Source organism: Netta rufina (assembly GCF_964035555.1).
Source record: "Netta rufina genome assembly, chromosome: 1".
NCBI lineage: Eukaryota > Metazoa > Chordata > Aves > Anseriformes > Anatidae > Netta > Netta rufina.
In genome coordinates this window covers 110,609,263-110,623,942 of record NC_140123.1, presented here as the reverse complement: position 1 = coordinate 110,623,942, position 14,680 = coordinate 110,609,263, and the positions used below count along the sequence as shown (strand labels likewise).

Genomic DNA, 14,680 nt, shown 5'->3' with positions numbered 1-14,680 from the left:
TTTTGGGCTTTAATTGACTTCCTACTGCATGTCACATTGCGTTTTCCTTTGGAGGGTGGATGTAGAGAGTCAACCTCCTTCTCCCGGCTGCTAAGAGAACATGGTTTTGTATTAGGTGGAGCTGTCTCACGTGGGCTGGGGGAAGCACCTCATGTAAGACAGTGCTGAAGCAGAAGTGTGTTCTTTGCAATAATAATACCCTCTCAGCCTTGTGGGTGACTTATCAGATTACTTCTCATCGAGTTCTTTCCCAAATGATATGTAGATACACAACCTGTGTGAAGATGAAGTTCCCAGGAGGCTTTCCTTATCTATGGTAATGTCCTTAATGTAAGAGGAAATCCTCACCAGCTCCTTTCTTGAGGAGTTGCTGCTGGTTAAGAGTTTAAACAGACCACTTGTTATCTAGGTCCTTCTTGATCTTGCTGCCTTGTTTTCTTGGTTATCCTAAAAATGACAGGTTGCTATTTAATGTACTTGGATTGACTTCACAACCGATCTACTCAGTCATCTGCTTCCTGTGCGCTCTCTTTGGAAATATTTCATGTCATGACAGCAATGAGATGGTGCATCTAAGTGATGGGGCAAATTAAACTAAGTACTTCATGCAGCGTCAGTAGGGAACAAACACTAGCTCAAAACTAACTCGGCTGAGTCTGGGATATCTTGCCTCTATGTTGTTGACATGGCAGTCCCCAGATTATTATTCTACCTTTAGACATACTTTGCCTGTGTTTCTGGTTGAGTATTTCATGTATTTCCGAGGGAGAATTCTCTAAACAAGCACTTGATGAACAGCCATAAGATCCCTGTGGTTGCCCTCCTACTTGGGTGTTTCTGGCCCAAAAGCACTGATGTTGTCAGGTGGTCCTGTCACCTGCCTAGTTAGCCCAAGCAACAAGTCCCATCCTTTGTGTTTGCCTGCTGGCCTCCTTACAACCACTCCATTACCTTTTGCCTTGAAAAGTAGTTTCTTGCAATTTCATCTAGTGCTTGGGAGCTCTATAAATACCGTTTTGCATTGAAGCAGTTCATCTTGTACTCGGATTTGATGTCCAGCATTGCAGTTTATGATACAGAGCCAATTACAGAGTCCTTACTAAGTACCCATCAATTTTTTTTCAGTATCACAGAGAGCACCAACCTAAACTGCTTATGTTCTGCTGAGTTTTGTCACTAGCATGTACTCTGTTCTGTCCCGATCCATCAGTTTCTACAGTTAAATAGTATTCAAGTGAATTCATTAAGAACATGTCACCTTATATTAACATTAAAACATATTAGGTGCCATGAAAAATCAATGTTCCCAATAAATTCACTGAGTGCGAATTTGAACTTTGATTGCTCTGGGAAGATGGAGGGAGGCGTATGTGAGTCTAACACAGGGCACTGCAAGAACAAAATATTTGCAGAAGCTCCCATTTATCTGCCAGAGCAACATGGATCTTGCTGTTGGCAAGATTGGTGTCTGCAGCTTGGTGCCTTCTGCTGCAGTTACATGAGACGTTAATCCCTAATGCACAGCGAAGAACACAACACCTTGTTGAACAGCTAGGGATATCCTTGCTGCTGACTGCTACGGGACAAAAAGCAGAACCCTGAATTCATGGGTTGCTAGACACTGAGCCTCCTGGGTGACCTAGAATAGCAACTCACCCTCGAGTATCAGCCCTGTGCTCTCTCTTCCCTACCTGCAGGCAGTTAGGGCGCAGCAGGTGCTCTGCAGTAAGTACACATCCTCTTACCTCGTGATGCTGTCTCTGTGCTCCTGCCTCATGAGAACCCTCCTTTCTTTTAGCAGTAACAAATGTTGTTTGCGAAGCAGGAAATCATAAGAAAATGTTACAGGGTGTCCTTTTTCTCTCCTGCAGCTGTTCCACTGCCTGCCTTCCACCTTCCTGTAAAACTGAAATTGTTGCCTGCTTCTGGGACTGTTGTGAAGAGGGTATAGGCCGTGCTTTGCAGCAGCAGGGTACCGACTCTGAACAGATTCACAGAGGAATCCCTATTCCCCTTTCTCTTTCCTTTTGTCTGCCTTCTCTTACAAAGATGCTAATCACCACTACCTTCATTAAATGTCAGAGAGTCTTTAGCAACCTCGGAAGGAAGAGAAACTGAGCTGTCAGTGCTAATCCAAAGCACAAACGTGTAGCCCTTGCCACATCAGTGTGCCTTTGTCACCTCTAGATTGGATTAGTGCAGTGCACGGTATGTGGGTCTACAGCTGAAGACACATGCAGAACAGTGTTGTCCGCTTGTTTTAGCATCACGGGAGAGCGTTTTCTAGAGAGAAGACAGCGTTTAAAAAGAATGCCCTCAGTTGGGATCCTGAGCTGACTTCTCACTCTGGTCTGTTCAAAGCTGTTTTGGCAGTCAGGCAGTGCTTTAAAGCTTACCTGCTGCTGTTCCTGCTTTCTGTAAGAGGATCAGCTGAAGGATTGAATGGGGCTGAATCTTAAGGCATGGTGAGAATATATTGGCTGGAGCCCCTCAGCTATCTTTTTTTTTTTTTTTTTGGTTGTTTTTCCATATTCTGGATTTTAATATATGGTGCTTGTGGTTAGAGAGATCCCCTTAAACACGGGGACAAGACATAGTCAAGGTTTTTCTCTCCTGCTCACAGGTGAAAGACGCAGAGAAGTTTGGCCTTCTTATTAGGACTAGGCAATCACTTGATCAGGTACATTACAGCAGTCTTCTGGGAGGGGTGTAAGAGGGTAAGAGACATATTTTGATTGCAGACTGGGGTTAGTGTGATAAAATACTAATGTCAATTATACAAAGTCATGGCAATCAGGAAACTGGGCTGTTAGGAACGAGCCTGTGCACATGAACAGCCTGCAAGGCAAAGAACATGCTGGGGACTACCTCTTCTTACCAGCTGCAGAGGTAAAGACAGCGTCAGTCCTTGGTTTAACTGGTGAATTAGAGCAGTTGTGAGTTATTGGGCTTCATGCATATGTGGGCTATTTGGTTAAATTTGACATTGCCTGAGTGATATTCTAGATCAACCTTTTGGTCCAGCTGCTCCTGCTATAGTTATGGTGGTCTACTTGATTTTTGCAATATCTACCCTTTAGCATTTTGGCTTCTCTTGTTCTGCTGTTCTCCTGCTCTGCCATTTTGCTGTGGATGTGGAGCTGTGGTATCCATGTCCACAGCCAAATATTGGTAAGCATTTTGTTGCTACTGTTTGGAGACTGAACTTTGGTAGTACATCTCTTTTGCTGAACAAGTTTCTCTGGTTGGAACCAGAGTGAAAGCCGTTTGCTTTTCTTGAAGTGAGAATCTGCCAAGATCCACGTGCAGACACTGTGGTTGTTCTTTGAGCTACAGAGCCAAATCAACCAGAAAAGTCTCTTTCTATATCTGCCAGGTCCTCTGGCTACTTTAAGTGGTTTGTGCTTTTGCCTGAAGCATAACACGTTGCTGTGCCAGCCTTCAGCAGAGAACTGCTGTTGTTTTTCTGTCCTTCGAGTTAGATGGTCCCAGAAAACACAGTCTGAACACTGTTTTCCCGTGCTTTTGGAGGGAGTGTGCTCTGCTCCTGCTCTCATGTTCTGGGACTTCCATTAAAGGTGAATTGTGTGCTGGAAGCAGGTGTGGTTGCAGAAACCCATTCAAGCACTGTTTGTGGAAATCAGTAATTCCTTTAAAGTCACTTAGAAAGGCAGGGAAGCTCATCTGCATTAGAGAAGCCCTGATCCTGTAGGGAAGAGGTGACTTCATGCTTGGAGAATGTCAACTTGCTATTCTTATGGCTGTCAAGCTGAAGGAGAGTTAGAACTTCTTCTTTGAACCCTCTACTGATGTCAGCGGAAGACTTATAAAAATGCCCAATTAGATTATGCCATCACTGTAGTAATGAAAACCACTACTTAATGCTGTTTAAGTGTATTTCTCTCAGCCTCTGGTGGAAACATGGCACTTGGAGGCTTACCACTTTGTCTCTGGTGGAAACTGTTAACCACTGGACCTGTGGCTAAATAGTGTTCTCTTTTTTTTTTTTTCTCTTTAAATTCTTCTCTCCTCATGTCTGTGTTTCATTACCTAACACATTACTAAATAAGCAGTGAACCAAAGATTGCCCATGCTGTTCCAATGAGATTAAACGTTAATGGGAAAGATGGCTCTTACTAGTTATAGCTTTCTGCAGGGTGGGTGCCCAACCTTACCGTATTTCACATTATTTTGGTCAAAGGCTATCCTGGTGATTTCCTTTATTAACTGCCTGCTTTCTTTCTCCTTATTCCCCAACCTAGCTTTCTGCAGGGGACGCATTGTGAGGGTACCCAAAGGTCCTCTGATTCGAGTCTTGGGCACGGAGGTGGCGATCCCTTGCAGCGTGAGTGACTACGACGGACCCAGCGAGCAGAACTTTGACTGGGAGTTCGCCCGAGAGACTGACTTCGTGCGGATAGTGAGTACCTGGGATTCTACCTTCACCTCTGAGGAGTACCAAAAACGCGTGGGCCACGGGGATATCAAACTGAGACGGAGCAGCAACGATGCTGTGGAACTCGTGATTAAAAACATCCAGCCAACTGACCAAGGGAGATACAAATGCTCCACGCCCAGCACTGATGCCACCGTTCAGGGAAATTATGATGCTGAGGTCCAAGTGAAAGGTATTTCTGAAGAGTGAGGTGTGCTCTAAGTTTGTTTTTGATATTGATTATAGATGTACCTTAATGATGTTGAATTTCTGTTGCTTATGAGCATTGTGATCTTTTTTTTCCTGTTTGATTCTACTGAAGCCAAAATTGGGAGGCATGATAGGAGCAAGGGCAAGCCAGGCAAAGAAGCAAAGGGGACCTGTTACTCTGAACACCACTTTTGCTTTTCTATCTAGGAAATATGTAAATAAATATGGGAAAACTAAGCAGTGTGTTTTCCTAAGATGTCTGCAAATGCTTAATGTCACTAAGCCTCTGGGGAGAGGGGCTAACTTCAGGTAAAAACATCGCCTGCGTTCCTTCTTATTTAGTGTCATTTAGAGATCTTTCTGTGAGGGAAGTAGTCTTCCCTTTCATCTTTAGCATGTTGTTCCTGCAGTTATGTCCTAGCCTTGCTCTCTCATTTAGGGTTCTTCAGTAATAATTTGGGAGACTGTTTTTTCTCTTTGTGTTGTCTCTTTTTCTCGTGAAAATCAAGATGGTTCTGGATCGGAATAGTCTGAATGATATTACTTGGATAAGAAATTGAAGTGAGGGGAGGGTAAATGAAGTTGAATGCTTGTTATGGCATGTTTAAAGGGGGTGACGAATGAATTTTCAGCCAAGTTTCCTTGTTCCTGGAATGTATTTGTGTGGAAGAAGGAACAATTGGAGAGGTGGTACTTTTAGTGCTTTATATCCAAACAGGTTATTGTGGGTGTTTTCTCCTTTCTTCGCTTTTATGATATTTGTGTATTTTGGTCTTTTTTAAATAGTAATTTCTGATGGCTTATGGGTGAGCGGTTCAAAAGCACGTTCTTCAACATCTCTCAAGCTCTCTGAGGGTGACTCCTTCAAGCTGCGCTGCTCAGCAATCACCACCTCACCGGAGCACACTCACCTGCACGTGACTTGGCAGATCAAAAGTGGATTGTCTTGGCAGGACATCCTATCTTTGACTCATGAAGGCAAATTCCAGCCTGGCCCTGGCTATGAGGAGCGCTACCGTGATGGAGATATCCGCTTGGACACAGGAGCGAATGATACGTATCGACTATCTGTGTCCCAGGCCTCATCGGTGGATGCAGGCGCCTACAGGTGTCTTGTGAGCGAGTGGGTGAGAGGGGCGGATAGCTCATGGCAGAAGATTCAGGAGAAGAGCGTGGAGATAGCAAGCGTGTCGATCCAGCGGACTGGTGAGTGTTACAGCTGGGCTGGGGCCATGGCTTGTAGCTACTGTAGTGCTGTGCCCAGGAGGTGATGCTTCTTGAGAGCAGAAATTGGATAAGCTGAACTAAATAAGGACACCTTTCCAGGAGAGCTTAGAGTGCTGTTTGGATAGCTGGCCTGTTTACATCTGGGTTAACAGCATATGCTTGGCATGAGTTTGCTAGCTTTTATTCTGGGAGCAATGGGGATGATGGCATGGAAGGACTGACTGGAATCTCTGATGTGCCTAGACTGAGATTTTTATCTCATCCTTAGTTCACTTCCTCGGGTTACACTATTTCTTAAATCGTGTTGTGTTTAACCCCGAGCATCCTAAACCTGCCCTCTGTGCTATCATTAACATAGGTTATCTGAGAGTACTAAACTGCTGTGCTTCCCCTGTGAAAGTGGACTGTGATTCATGACAGATGTGAATGTTGTGTATTAAAATGGCATAGAAAGATTGGCAGAAAAGAGAAAGGCAGGGATAATTTCAAAGGACAAATTATCCTCTGATTTCTATCGCTACCACTGGATCACTGGGCTGATGGCTCCGCTGTGTTGGCGGGCACTGCTAAATGCATCATTGCATGCTTGACTAAGGAGACAGAAATACACATAGTGCTGTGCTGAGGATATCCAGATATCCCTGTCTGTGTAGGTTTCAGGAGCAGATGCACTAAGCGCTTAATTGCATTAGCATTGCCACTGCTAGTTGGAGGGGGGAAGCAGGGGGTGATGCTACTTGTCTCTCAATAGGTGGTAAAACAGGCAATGATGGTCTCAGAAATGTGAGATTATGGCAGTATTTTTTCAAAGTATTCAGACAATAAGGGTATCTTTTCATTTTTGTCATCTTCTGATTGATATAGGGAAAAGTCAGAACTGCTGGGTTTTGGCTAGCTCCCTTGGATGTAGTTTTAGTATCCTGATGGTGTTTAGCCTGTGAGATTTGACAGGATCAATCTGCCCCTTTTTCAGGGTATCTGTTACACAGTAAAGCTTGCAGGTACTCTCTGTTGAGACAGGGGCAGCTGATTAAGAGCTGTAGCTGTAGTCCTCTATTTTGTTGCACATATGGAGAATTTGGCTGAAGTTGGTGGGCAGAAAACAGGATGAGGATGGCCAGGACCAGTAGCAGTGCCTAATGGGGCAGTTTTTTAATGTTCCCTCTGTCTGTCTGTGTCTCTTTTCTCCTGTTTGGTTTGTAAAGTTTTTTTTGGCCTTCATTTTCAGCTCAGTCATTGGCAGCAGTGGCACTTTGTCAGGAGCAAGAAAGCTTTCTAGCCTCCCCCTCCCTTCTTACCTGCTGTAAACTGTAGGGTTGAATTTGTAGAAATAAAATAAAAATAATAACAGAAATTATTATCTAACATAAAAAAAAAAAATAGTCATGCACAAAGCTACTTGTGTAACTACTTGCATAAGTAGCACAGATTACTTGCAAAAAGGAATTACTCTTCCATCTACTTTGGTGTCCTTAAATCATGAACTCTTTCGGCCTGACTTTGTTCCTGTATGTCTTTTTTAATAGCGCCTTGCACTAGAGGAATATAATCCTAAGCGAGGCCTTCAGGCACTTCTGCAACCAAAAAAGGAGCCTTGAGAAGGCACATACAAGTAAACTCTCTTAGAGTCCCTCTCCGTGATTATCCTGCCAGGTTCTGAATGCCGGTCACTAGTGCATGATCAGAGGTGCTCCTTGGAGAAACACTGCTCTTAACTTTTCAGAGGGCTCTTGATTTGTATTCTGGCATTTAAATTAACTAGTCTCTTAAATTAACTAGGCTTTCCTACTGTTTCCAGTCCCGGTGAGGCATTCATCAGATAGGGGACTTGGCTTTACCTCTCAGGAGAGGCTCGATTCAGTCTGTTCTGTGCTATTGAGTGGTGAGCAGTGAGATGAGTACTGCTTGGTTTTATTGGCAATAGTTGTGGCCACTCAGAAAAACAGTTTGGCATTTCTATACTGTCTCTAGTTTCTGGTGATAGTCCTAGAAAGCTTTTACAGATGGGTATGTATTAGGTACTAGAACATGGCTTTACATAGAAATCACTGATCTGCTCTTAGCTGCCTGTTTAAGGCAGGACTAGTGGAACTACTGAGAAGAGCTGCTACAGTTCTGGTGTAGGGCCTAGTGGTTTCAGTGGACATTTTCCATTCTGGGAGAGTCCCCAAATACCTTGACTCTCCTGTGAGAATAAATATCCTTCATTTTTTCCTGTGTGAGGGTGGTGTACAGTCTGTGGTTAGGACAAAGCCTTCGCAGACCAGTTGTTGTTGAGGTATAGAAACACTGTTCTCTTCTCCTTCTTTCTCCCACCCTTATCAAAGATCCCTTGCTTGCTTGATAATGTGTGCTTGTCTTATAATAAATGATGCAGCACAACAGTCGAGGGGTGCTTGAAAGTGGGGCTACTGAGCTACTTGAGAAAATTCTGTAATAGAAAGTGAAGGTCTGCATAATTTACAGTGAGTGGGCTCTTTAAAATATTAATAAAAGCAATGTTTTATTTTTTGTTTGAATTTTTCTCTCTTCATTTCCAAGTTCTAGATGTGCTCATCTCAACAAGCAATCTGTCCGTGACTGAAAGAGACTCCCTGGATCTTACCTGCAACATCACAACAGACAGGAGTGGTATTTTCCAGGCCGAGGTGACGTGGTATTTCTCTGGGTCACCCGACGACACCTTGTCAGATGCTCAGGTTTTGCTGAGCATGGACCATGACTCTGTTGTCAGTGATTCAACTCTAATCAGCCTGAGCCATGTCGATAGGAATTCCTATCGCCTCTTGGTGCGTGATGTGGGTGTGGAGGACTCTGGGTATTACTTCTGCCAAGCAGCTGTCTGGGTACCGCTGCACAACGGGAGCTGGCATAAAGTGGTGGAGAGGACATCTGCGCCAGTCAGTGTGGTGGTGACTGCATTAGGTGAGTGATTCTGCTCGCAAACTTCATGGATATTGTACCATGCATTCCTTCTTCCTATCAGAAAAGGGAAAGGACCTTGCAGGATCTCATCTCTTCCACATTTGCATGTATCATCTCTCTCTCTGGGCTTGTATGTTTTGGGACTTTAGGGTATCACTGAACTGTCTGTAACTGGGAAACAGAGCTTAAAAGTCCACCTTATTTTCCAGGGGCTGAAGCTACCTCGGTATCATATTGTCCCCTTTCATTTCCCGTGTACTGTCAGCAGGGCTTTGATACTGCAGCAGGTGTTCTTTCTGAGCTCCAAACGCAGTGATACCACATGGTTCCCATCATTTTTGAATCATTTGCCATATAGTTATTTATGATGCAAACTTCATAATGAACTGCAATATCTTTCAAATTGTTTCTTTGCTTTAATCGCTAAAGACACACCACATCCTACCGATAGATTTAGGATGGGATGGGATTTTATACTGCTTTATTCTCTTCCCTCGACAGGCAAGTCTATTTTAGGAGACCACACTATTGAATAGTATGACTGAACAAGAGAGACCTGGCTAAGAGCTTAATTCTGGAAGTGTTGTTTAGCACAGTAACCACTAAAGTAGGTCTTCCCGCAGTACTTAATATCCCACTCTGGTGCATTTTTGATCATTCAGTTCTAGACATGAGTGGGTTTTTGTCCTTTTTAGGACGCAAAGGATTATTTGTGCACCTGAATGTATGGGTTCCTTAAGTTACTGCAACATTTTTGCAGCAAGTTCTTTTAAGTCACTAGTGGGAAAAAAAAGATCTACTTAAACAGTGATTTGATGATCTCTTTATCCTCTCCTTCTTTCATTCCCCAGCTGTTCATAGTTATTTTCCCTTCTTATTTCCCTTCTTGTACCTCTAATACCATCATTTTTTTTATATATTTTTTTTTCTTCACAAGGGGGCTGTGCTTAGGAAGAGTTGTGTTTAGCAGTTGTTCATTCTAAACAGAACAGAAGCTGAAGTGGAGGTCAGAGGTTCAACAGGCTTGTCTAATCTACCTGGCCTACAAGAGCAGGCTGACAATATCTTTCCCTACACCCCCGCCCTGGAAAAAAATGTGTTTTGGAGATCTACTGGATCATACACATGCTGAAGACTGTAGATATTTTACTTTGCATTATCCTTTCTGAACATTAAGCTTTGGCTGTCTCTCTTTATGCAAATATGCTTAGAAACAAAGTTGCTTCGGAGAAATGCTAAAAATGAAACTCCAGCAAAACTTCTAAAAAGTCTGGCTTTTTAAGGGTACGTTAGCCTTCCTATGTTATCTTCTAGTTTAATCATGAGAGAAGAGTAACTTCAATTCATAAGCAATGTAACTCAGGATGGTGTTGCAGGATGCTGTAGGTAAGGCGTTTCCACCTTTTTCCTGCTGAAATTCACAAAGGATTGTTTGTGTTGGAAGCATGGATGAACCTAGATGTGAACTGGAGAACTGGCAGAGCTGTCGTACTTGATGTTTGTTCCCAGCTTTTATTGGATGCAAGCATCTGTGCCTAAACGTTCTCCATGTACTCATTTGGAGCCTCTTGTAATCAGTCTGATGGTACTGCCCAGTTACAAAGGCAGAGTTCCTCCAACACAAAAGGACAGAATGGGTTCAGCATATAGAGAGTCTGTTTATCAGAAATAAATAGCTGTAGCCACAAGGTTAAATTGCAGTGATAAACATTGTAATTTTGCAATTTGGCATTGTACAGAGCAGTTGAGCTGTGGCTCTTTCTTGCATACTTGCAGTGTGTGCTAGAGGTAAGTGCACGTGTGATAAGTCTTTGTTTTCATTCTTCAGCCATTTGATTACACATTCAGCTTCTGCGAGCTCGCCCCTTTCCCCATGTACGTGCATGTGCACACACGTGTTCATGCACGTACAGGTGCACCATGTGCTCACATATTCTTTTACATTGCCAGTGCCTGTAGAACTATTCCTTGCTTTTTCCATTCCAATTGGGTATTATCTGGGGAAAGGAGAGAATAAAATCTACTCCTCGGCAGACGCTTGGTTGCTAAGGACAAAGGAAAGTAGAATAATTTTTCAGCATTTGAGGTTTTCAGCTGCATCCAGAATTCACCAACTCCTCCTTCTTAATGGAAGTTAAGAGCTGCTGGGGTATTAAGTCATTGAACTGTCAGTGAGGCTGTTCTTTGACAGCTGACAGAGTGGAGGAATGAGGTTTATCCAGCCAGCCTTTTATTCTTTCTAAATCCTCTGTCTGAATGTCTGTCAGGGTGAAGCGCCTATCTGGAGTGGTGCTGTCAAAGCCAAGACTCTCTTCTTAGCGGTCCTTTCCCTCCCCGCAAATAAAACAACCTGAAGTGATTATTGAAGAACTTGACTTTCTTGCAGCTTTTTCCTTTCTGTGTTCCTATCCTGAGAAGAGTTTCGGCTCTTTTAGTCTTTGTTGCTGTGAAAATATTAATTGGTCTTGACTGCCGCCTGTTTTGGTGGTGAAGATGAGTCAAGGGGGAATAAGAAAACTGCAGAGTGTGTGCAATATATCATGAGGCCCTGGAGAAGACTGGTCTTTTGTGAATGAGACAGGAAGGGTAGAGTAGCTGTAGGATCTGTGGGGATTTGCTTGCACCAAAAATGGGTTTTGGCCACCATTAATAATCTATGAGTTGGTTGCAGCAGAGGAATTGAGTGAATTTTTATTTTGTATTACTCATACCGAGAGTCTGCAAAAATCTATGCTTATGTTCACTATGTAGTGCATAGTGAGCTAGTGTACAGTAAATTTCAGCAGGCATCATAATAAACACAAAGTAGGTTAACAGTCAGAGATGCATATATCAGGAGAGCTTCGCAGAATAAAGAAGCACAGTGCTATACAGCTGTGCGGTACTGCTGCCAACAGTAGGTACTTTGGACTTAGGTGAGCAATACCTTTACGTTTGTTACCTAGCACTGCAGAAAGTGATTTAGATCCTCCGGCGTCTGGTCTGTTTGTATGCCCTTGTTCTGGCTAGATGCAAGGACACTGCATGCCTGCATGCAGAACGCTTAGTGGCGAGAGATCCTTTCTCCAAGCTGGCGTGGCAGCAGCCAGGTTGCTTGAATAGAATTGTTTCCTTCATTTGCATCCCAAGTCCAAAAGTGCATGTGCACACACATTAGCGCAGCAGCTCTATTAAGATGTTTTATTATCTTGGCTCACTGGTGAGCTAAGTCTAAGTTTTAGCCTTGGATTGCCTTCTCTGTCCCAATTATAGCTTCAGTTAATTGTTTCTGGGAGGGCAAAATGCCAAATACAACATAAAGCAAGAAATTAATATAGAGCACTGAATACGCTTATAATACAAAATCCATGTGATGAGTATTGGCTGAACAGTTGGAAGGCTAGTATTTTTTCTGAATAATAGTAGGCAGCAAGAGAGAAAAATATTCTAATGCTAGTAAATAAACATGTATCTCCTTTGTGGTGAGAGGTCCTCGCTGTAATCTTTTTCCTTTACTATCTCCATAGTCCAAGAGAAAATAGTCATGTGGCTGCCTTATCTCTTTTAGGCTTTGGACAGCCAGCTATTTTAGATTTAAATACAGCAGCCCCAATCTTAACCCGTGCATTTCAGGCGATCCTTTTCAAGCCTCAGGGTTTCTAGCCTCACAGCTGTACAGCATCTACTTCTTTGTTCTGTGGAGCTCTTCTGATATCTTTTGATATACACATTGTTGGCTTAACCTACTTGTTATTTATTATGATGCCTGCTGAAATCTACTGCACGCTGCTGTTTGTGCTGCCCGTGGCCAGTGGCACTGATGCCCCCTGATTTGGGTGGATGGGTGGGTGAGATGTTTAACATTCATTGCATGCTGTAGAGAGATGATGGGATGTTAAGTGCAGAGAAGGTGGCATTTCAGGATGGGAAGTGGACTCTTATCCTGGAGACAAACTGGGGAGATGGGATGGCTCTGGACAGTGCAAAGACAGAGTGTAACAGGTCTTCTGGCTGCTGGAGGCCTTCAGACAGGTGCAAAAGTGGCGGGATATCTGAAACAACTGTGGGTTCTTGGGGCCAGGCCTAAGGAAGGGAATGATTTTGCTCAATAAAATCACTTTGTCCTGATTTTTCTGAAATGGTCTGACAAGACACACAAGTCCTGTTTGGAAATTCGGGCCTAGGGTGGCTCACTTCACACCAGTACAAGTCTGAGAGCTAGAGTCCAAGTTCCCAATCACCAGCTCTTGTAAGAAAAATAGATGTTCTGGCACTTGGCTTTGGGACCATGTGCTTTCACAAACTGGATGTTAGCAGTTAGCAGTATCTTATTTAACATTAAGCTTTGCCACTTGCTCCTTTCTGCTTGTATCTTCTCACTTCTTTATTGTGGGTTTTCTCTCCCACAGAGCCAGATTATGAGGTGTTCCTGAATGCATCTAAAACACCCAAGTTTTCAGATGACCCCACCGAGCTGGAGTGCAGGATCACAAATGCCCAGGACACCGAAGCAAACATCCGTTTCACAGTTTCATGGTACTACAAGGAGCACCTGCCCGGTGACGATGTTGCGACAGAGGAACTGCTGGCCACCATGGATGCAGACTGGACTCTACTTCTCGGGGACAGGAGCAGAGAGCGGACTCAGAACGGGGAAATAATCTTCTCTAAAAAGGCTGTTGACACCTTCAGTTTACGGATCCAGTGGACTTCAGAAAGTGACAGAGGGGATTATTTCTGTGTCATCTCTGCATGGAGCAGGCACCGCAACAACAGCTGGGTAAAAAGCAAAGACGTGACTTCTGCACCTGTCAGCATTTTATGGGCTACACAAGGTAGGAACCTTGCACCTATTCACTGGAAGTCCTGGAAAGCTAAGATAGTTTTCTCTTGAGTAGATCCATCATGCAGAAGGCCTACAAAAGGCTTTTGGAAATGTGTCTCTGTGTTATGAAGAGGAAAAATTACTTTGTGTAAAGACCTATATTTTTGCAGTTAAATAATTAGTAAACAGCACTGACCAGTTTTGTGCAACAGCTTGGAGTGGAAGTGCAAAACAGATCCTTTGCTCAAACTGCGCTGAGACTTAGAGGAACCAGGCTGTCATTGTGACAGGGTGTATCCAGCAGTAATGCTGGGGTCACTGCTCCCTTTCATGACCCAGAGTATTTCAGTATCTCTAGGATGCATCTTGTTGCTTGCAACGAGGCTGTCCTGGGTTAAAAAATGAATGTCACTCACTTTAAGTCATCTCTTACTGTCAGTTCGATAGCATTTTTTTTTTGATTGTTTGTTTTTTTCTATACCAACTTGTAATTATAAGCATGTGTTTAAAGGGCACTTTTGAGTATGTTCATGAGCATAGTAGTACCAGAGCATCAAAAAAAAAAAAAAAAAAAAGCATGTGACAGCAAAGTCATTCAGTGCTTTGCTTGGACCTAGGCCTCTTTTTGACAGAAGTGAACTGCCCTTTGGTCAGTATTTCAACAGTCCTTGGGAGCATTTCTTAGGAGCTAAATAAAGGTACCTGAATCACTTGGTATAAAGCGGGTGCCTGTAGCCTGATTGTCCTGTAGAGTGATATCCTTTTGGCTTACGTGTGAAGCCATGTAAGAGGGGACTGCTGAATGGGGGAAGAAGGAATGGGGTAGCCTAGGATGTAACATCTTTGTCAAAAACAAAAAACCAAACACACAAGCAAAACAACAACAACAACAAAAACAGCAATTAGCTAAGCTCTCCTTGCACCTCACAGATTTGTTGAGCGGTCTAGCTCAAGTAGCTATAGACAGATGACCGTTTCAAAGACGTAGTCTTAAATGAATTTAAAGCTGTTCAGGCATTATCTTTATATGAACTGGAGAACTTCTGTGATTTTGTTCCAGTGGAGACAGAAAATGGCAG

The 14,680-nt window shown here is 43.3% G+C and overlaps 1 protein-coding gene across 1 annotated transcript in view; it reads left to right on the top strand.

Moving 5' to 3' along the window:
• PTGFRN (prostaglandin F2 receptor inhibitor) overlaps positions 1–14,680 on the top strand; it is a gene marked incomplete at both ends in the record, with an annotated part of 62,209 nt that overhangs the window by 22,804 nt on the left and 24,725 nt on the right. The window contains 4 exons of the mRNA XM_084306024.1: positions 4,263–4,628; positions 5,432–5,851; positions 8,414–8,797; positions 13,186–13,611. Of these exons, the coding sequence (XP_084162150.1) occupies positions 4,263–4,628; positions 5,432–5,851; positions 8,414–8,797; positions 13,186–13,611 (1,596 nt within the window). The remainder of the gene's footprint in view (positions 1–4,262; positions 4,629–5,431; positions 5,852–8,413; positions 8,798–13,185; positions 13,612–14,680) is intronic.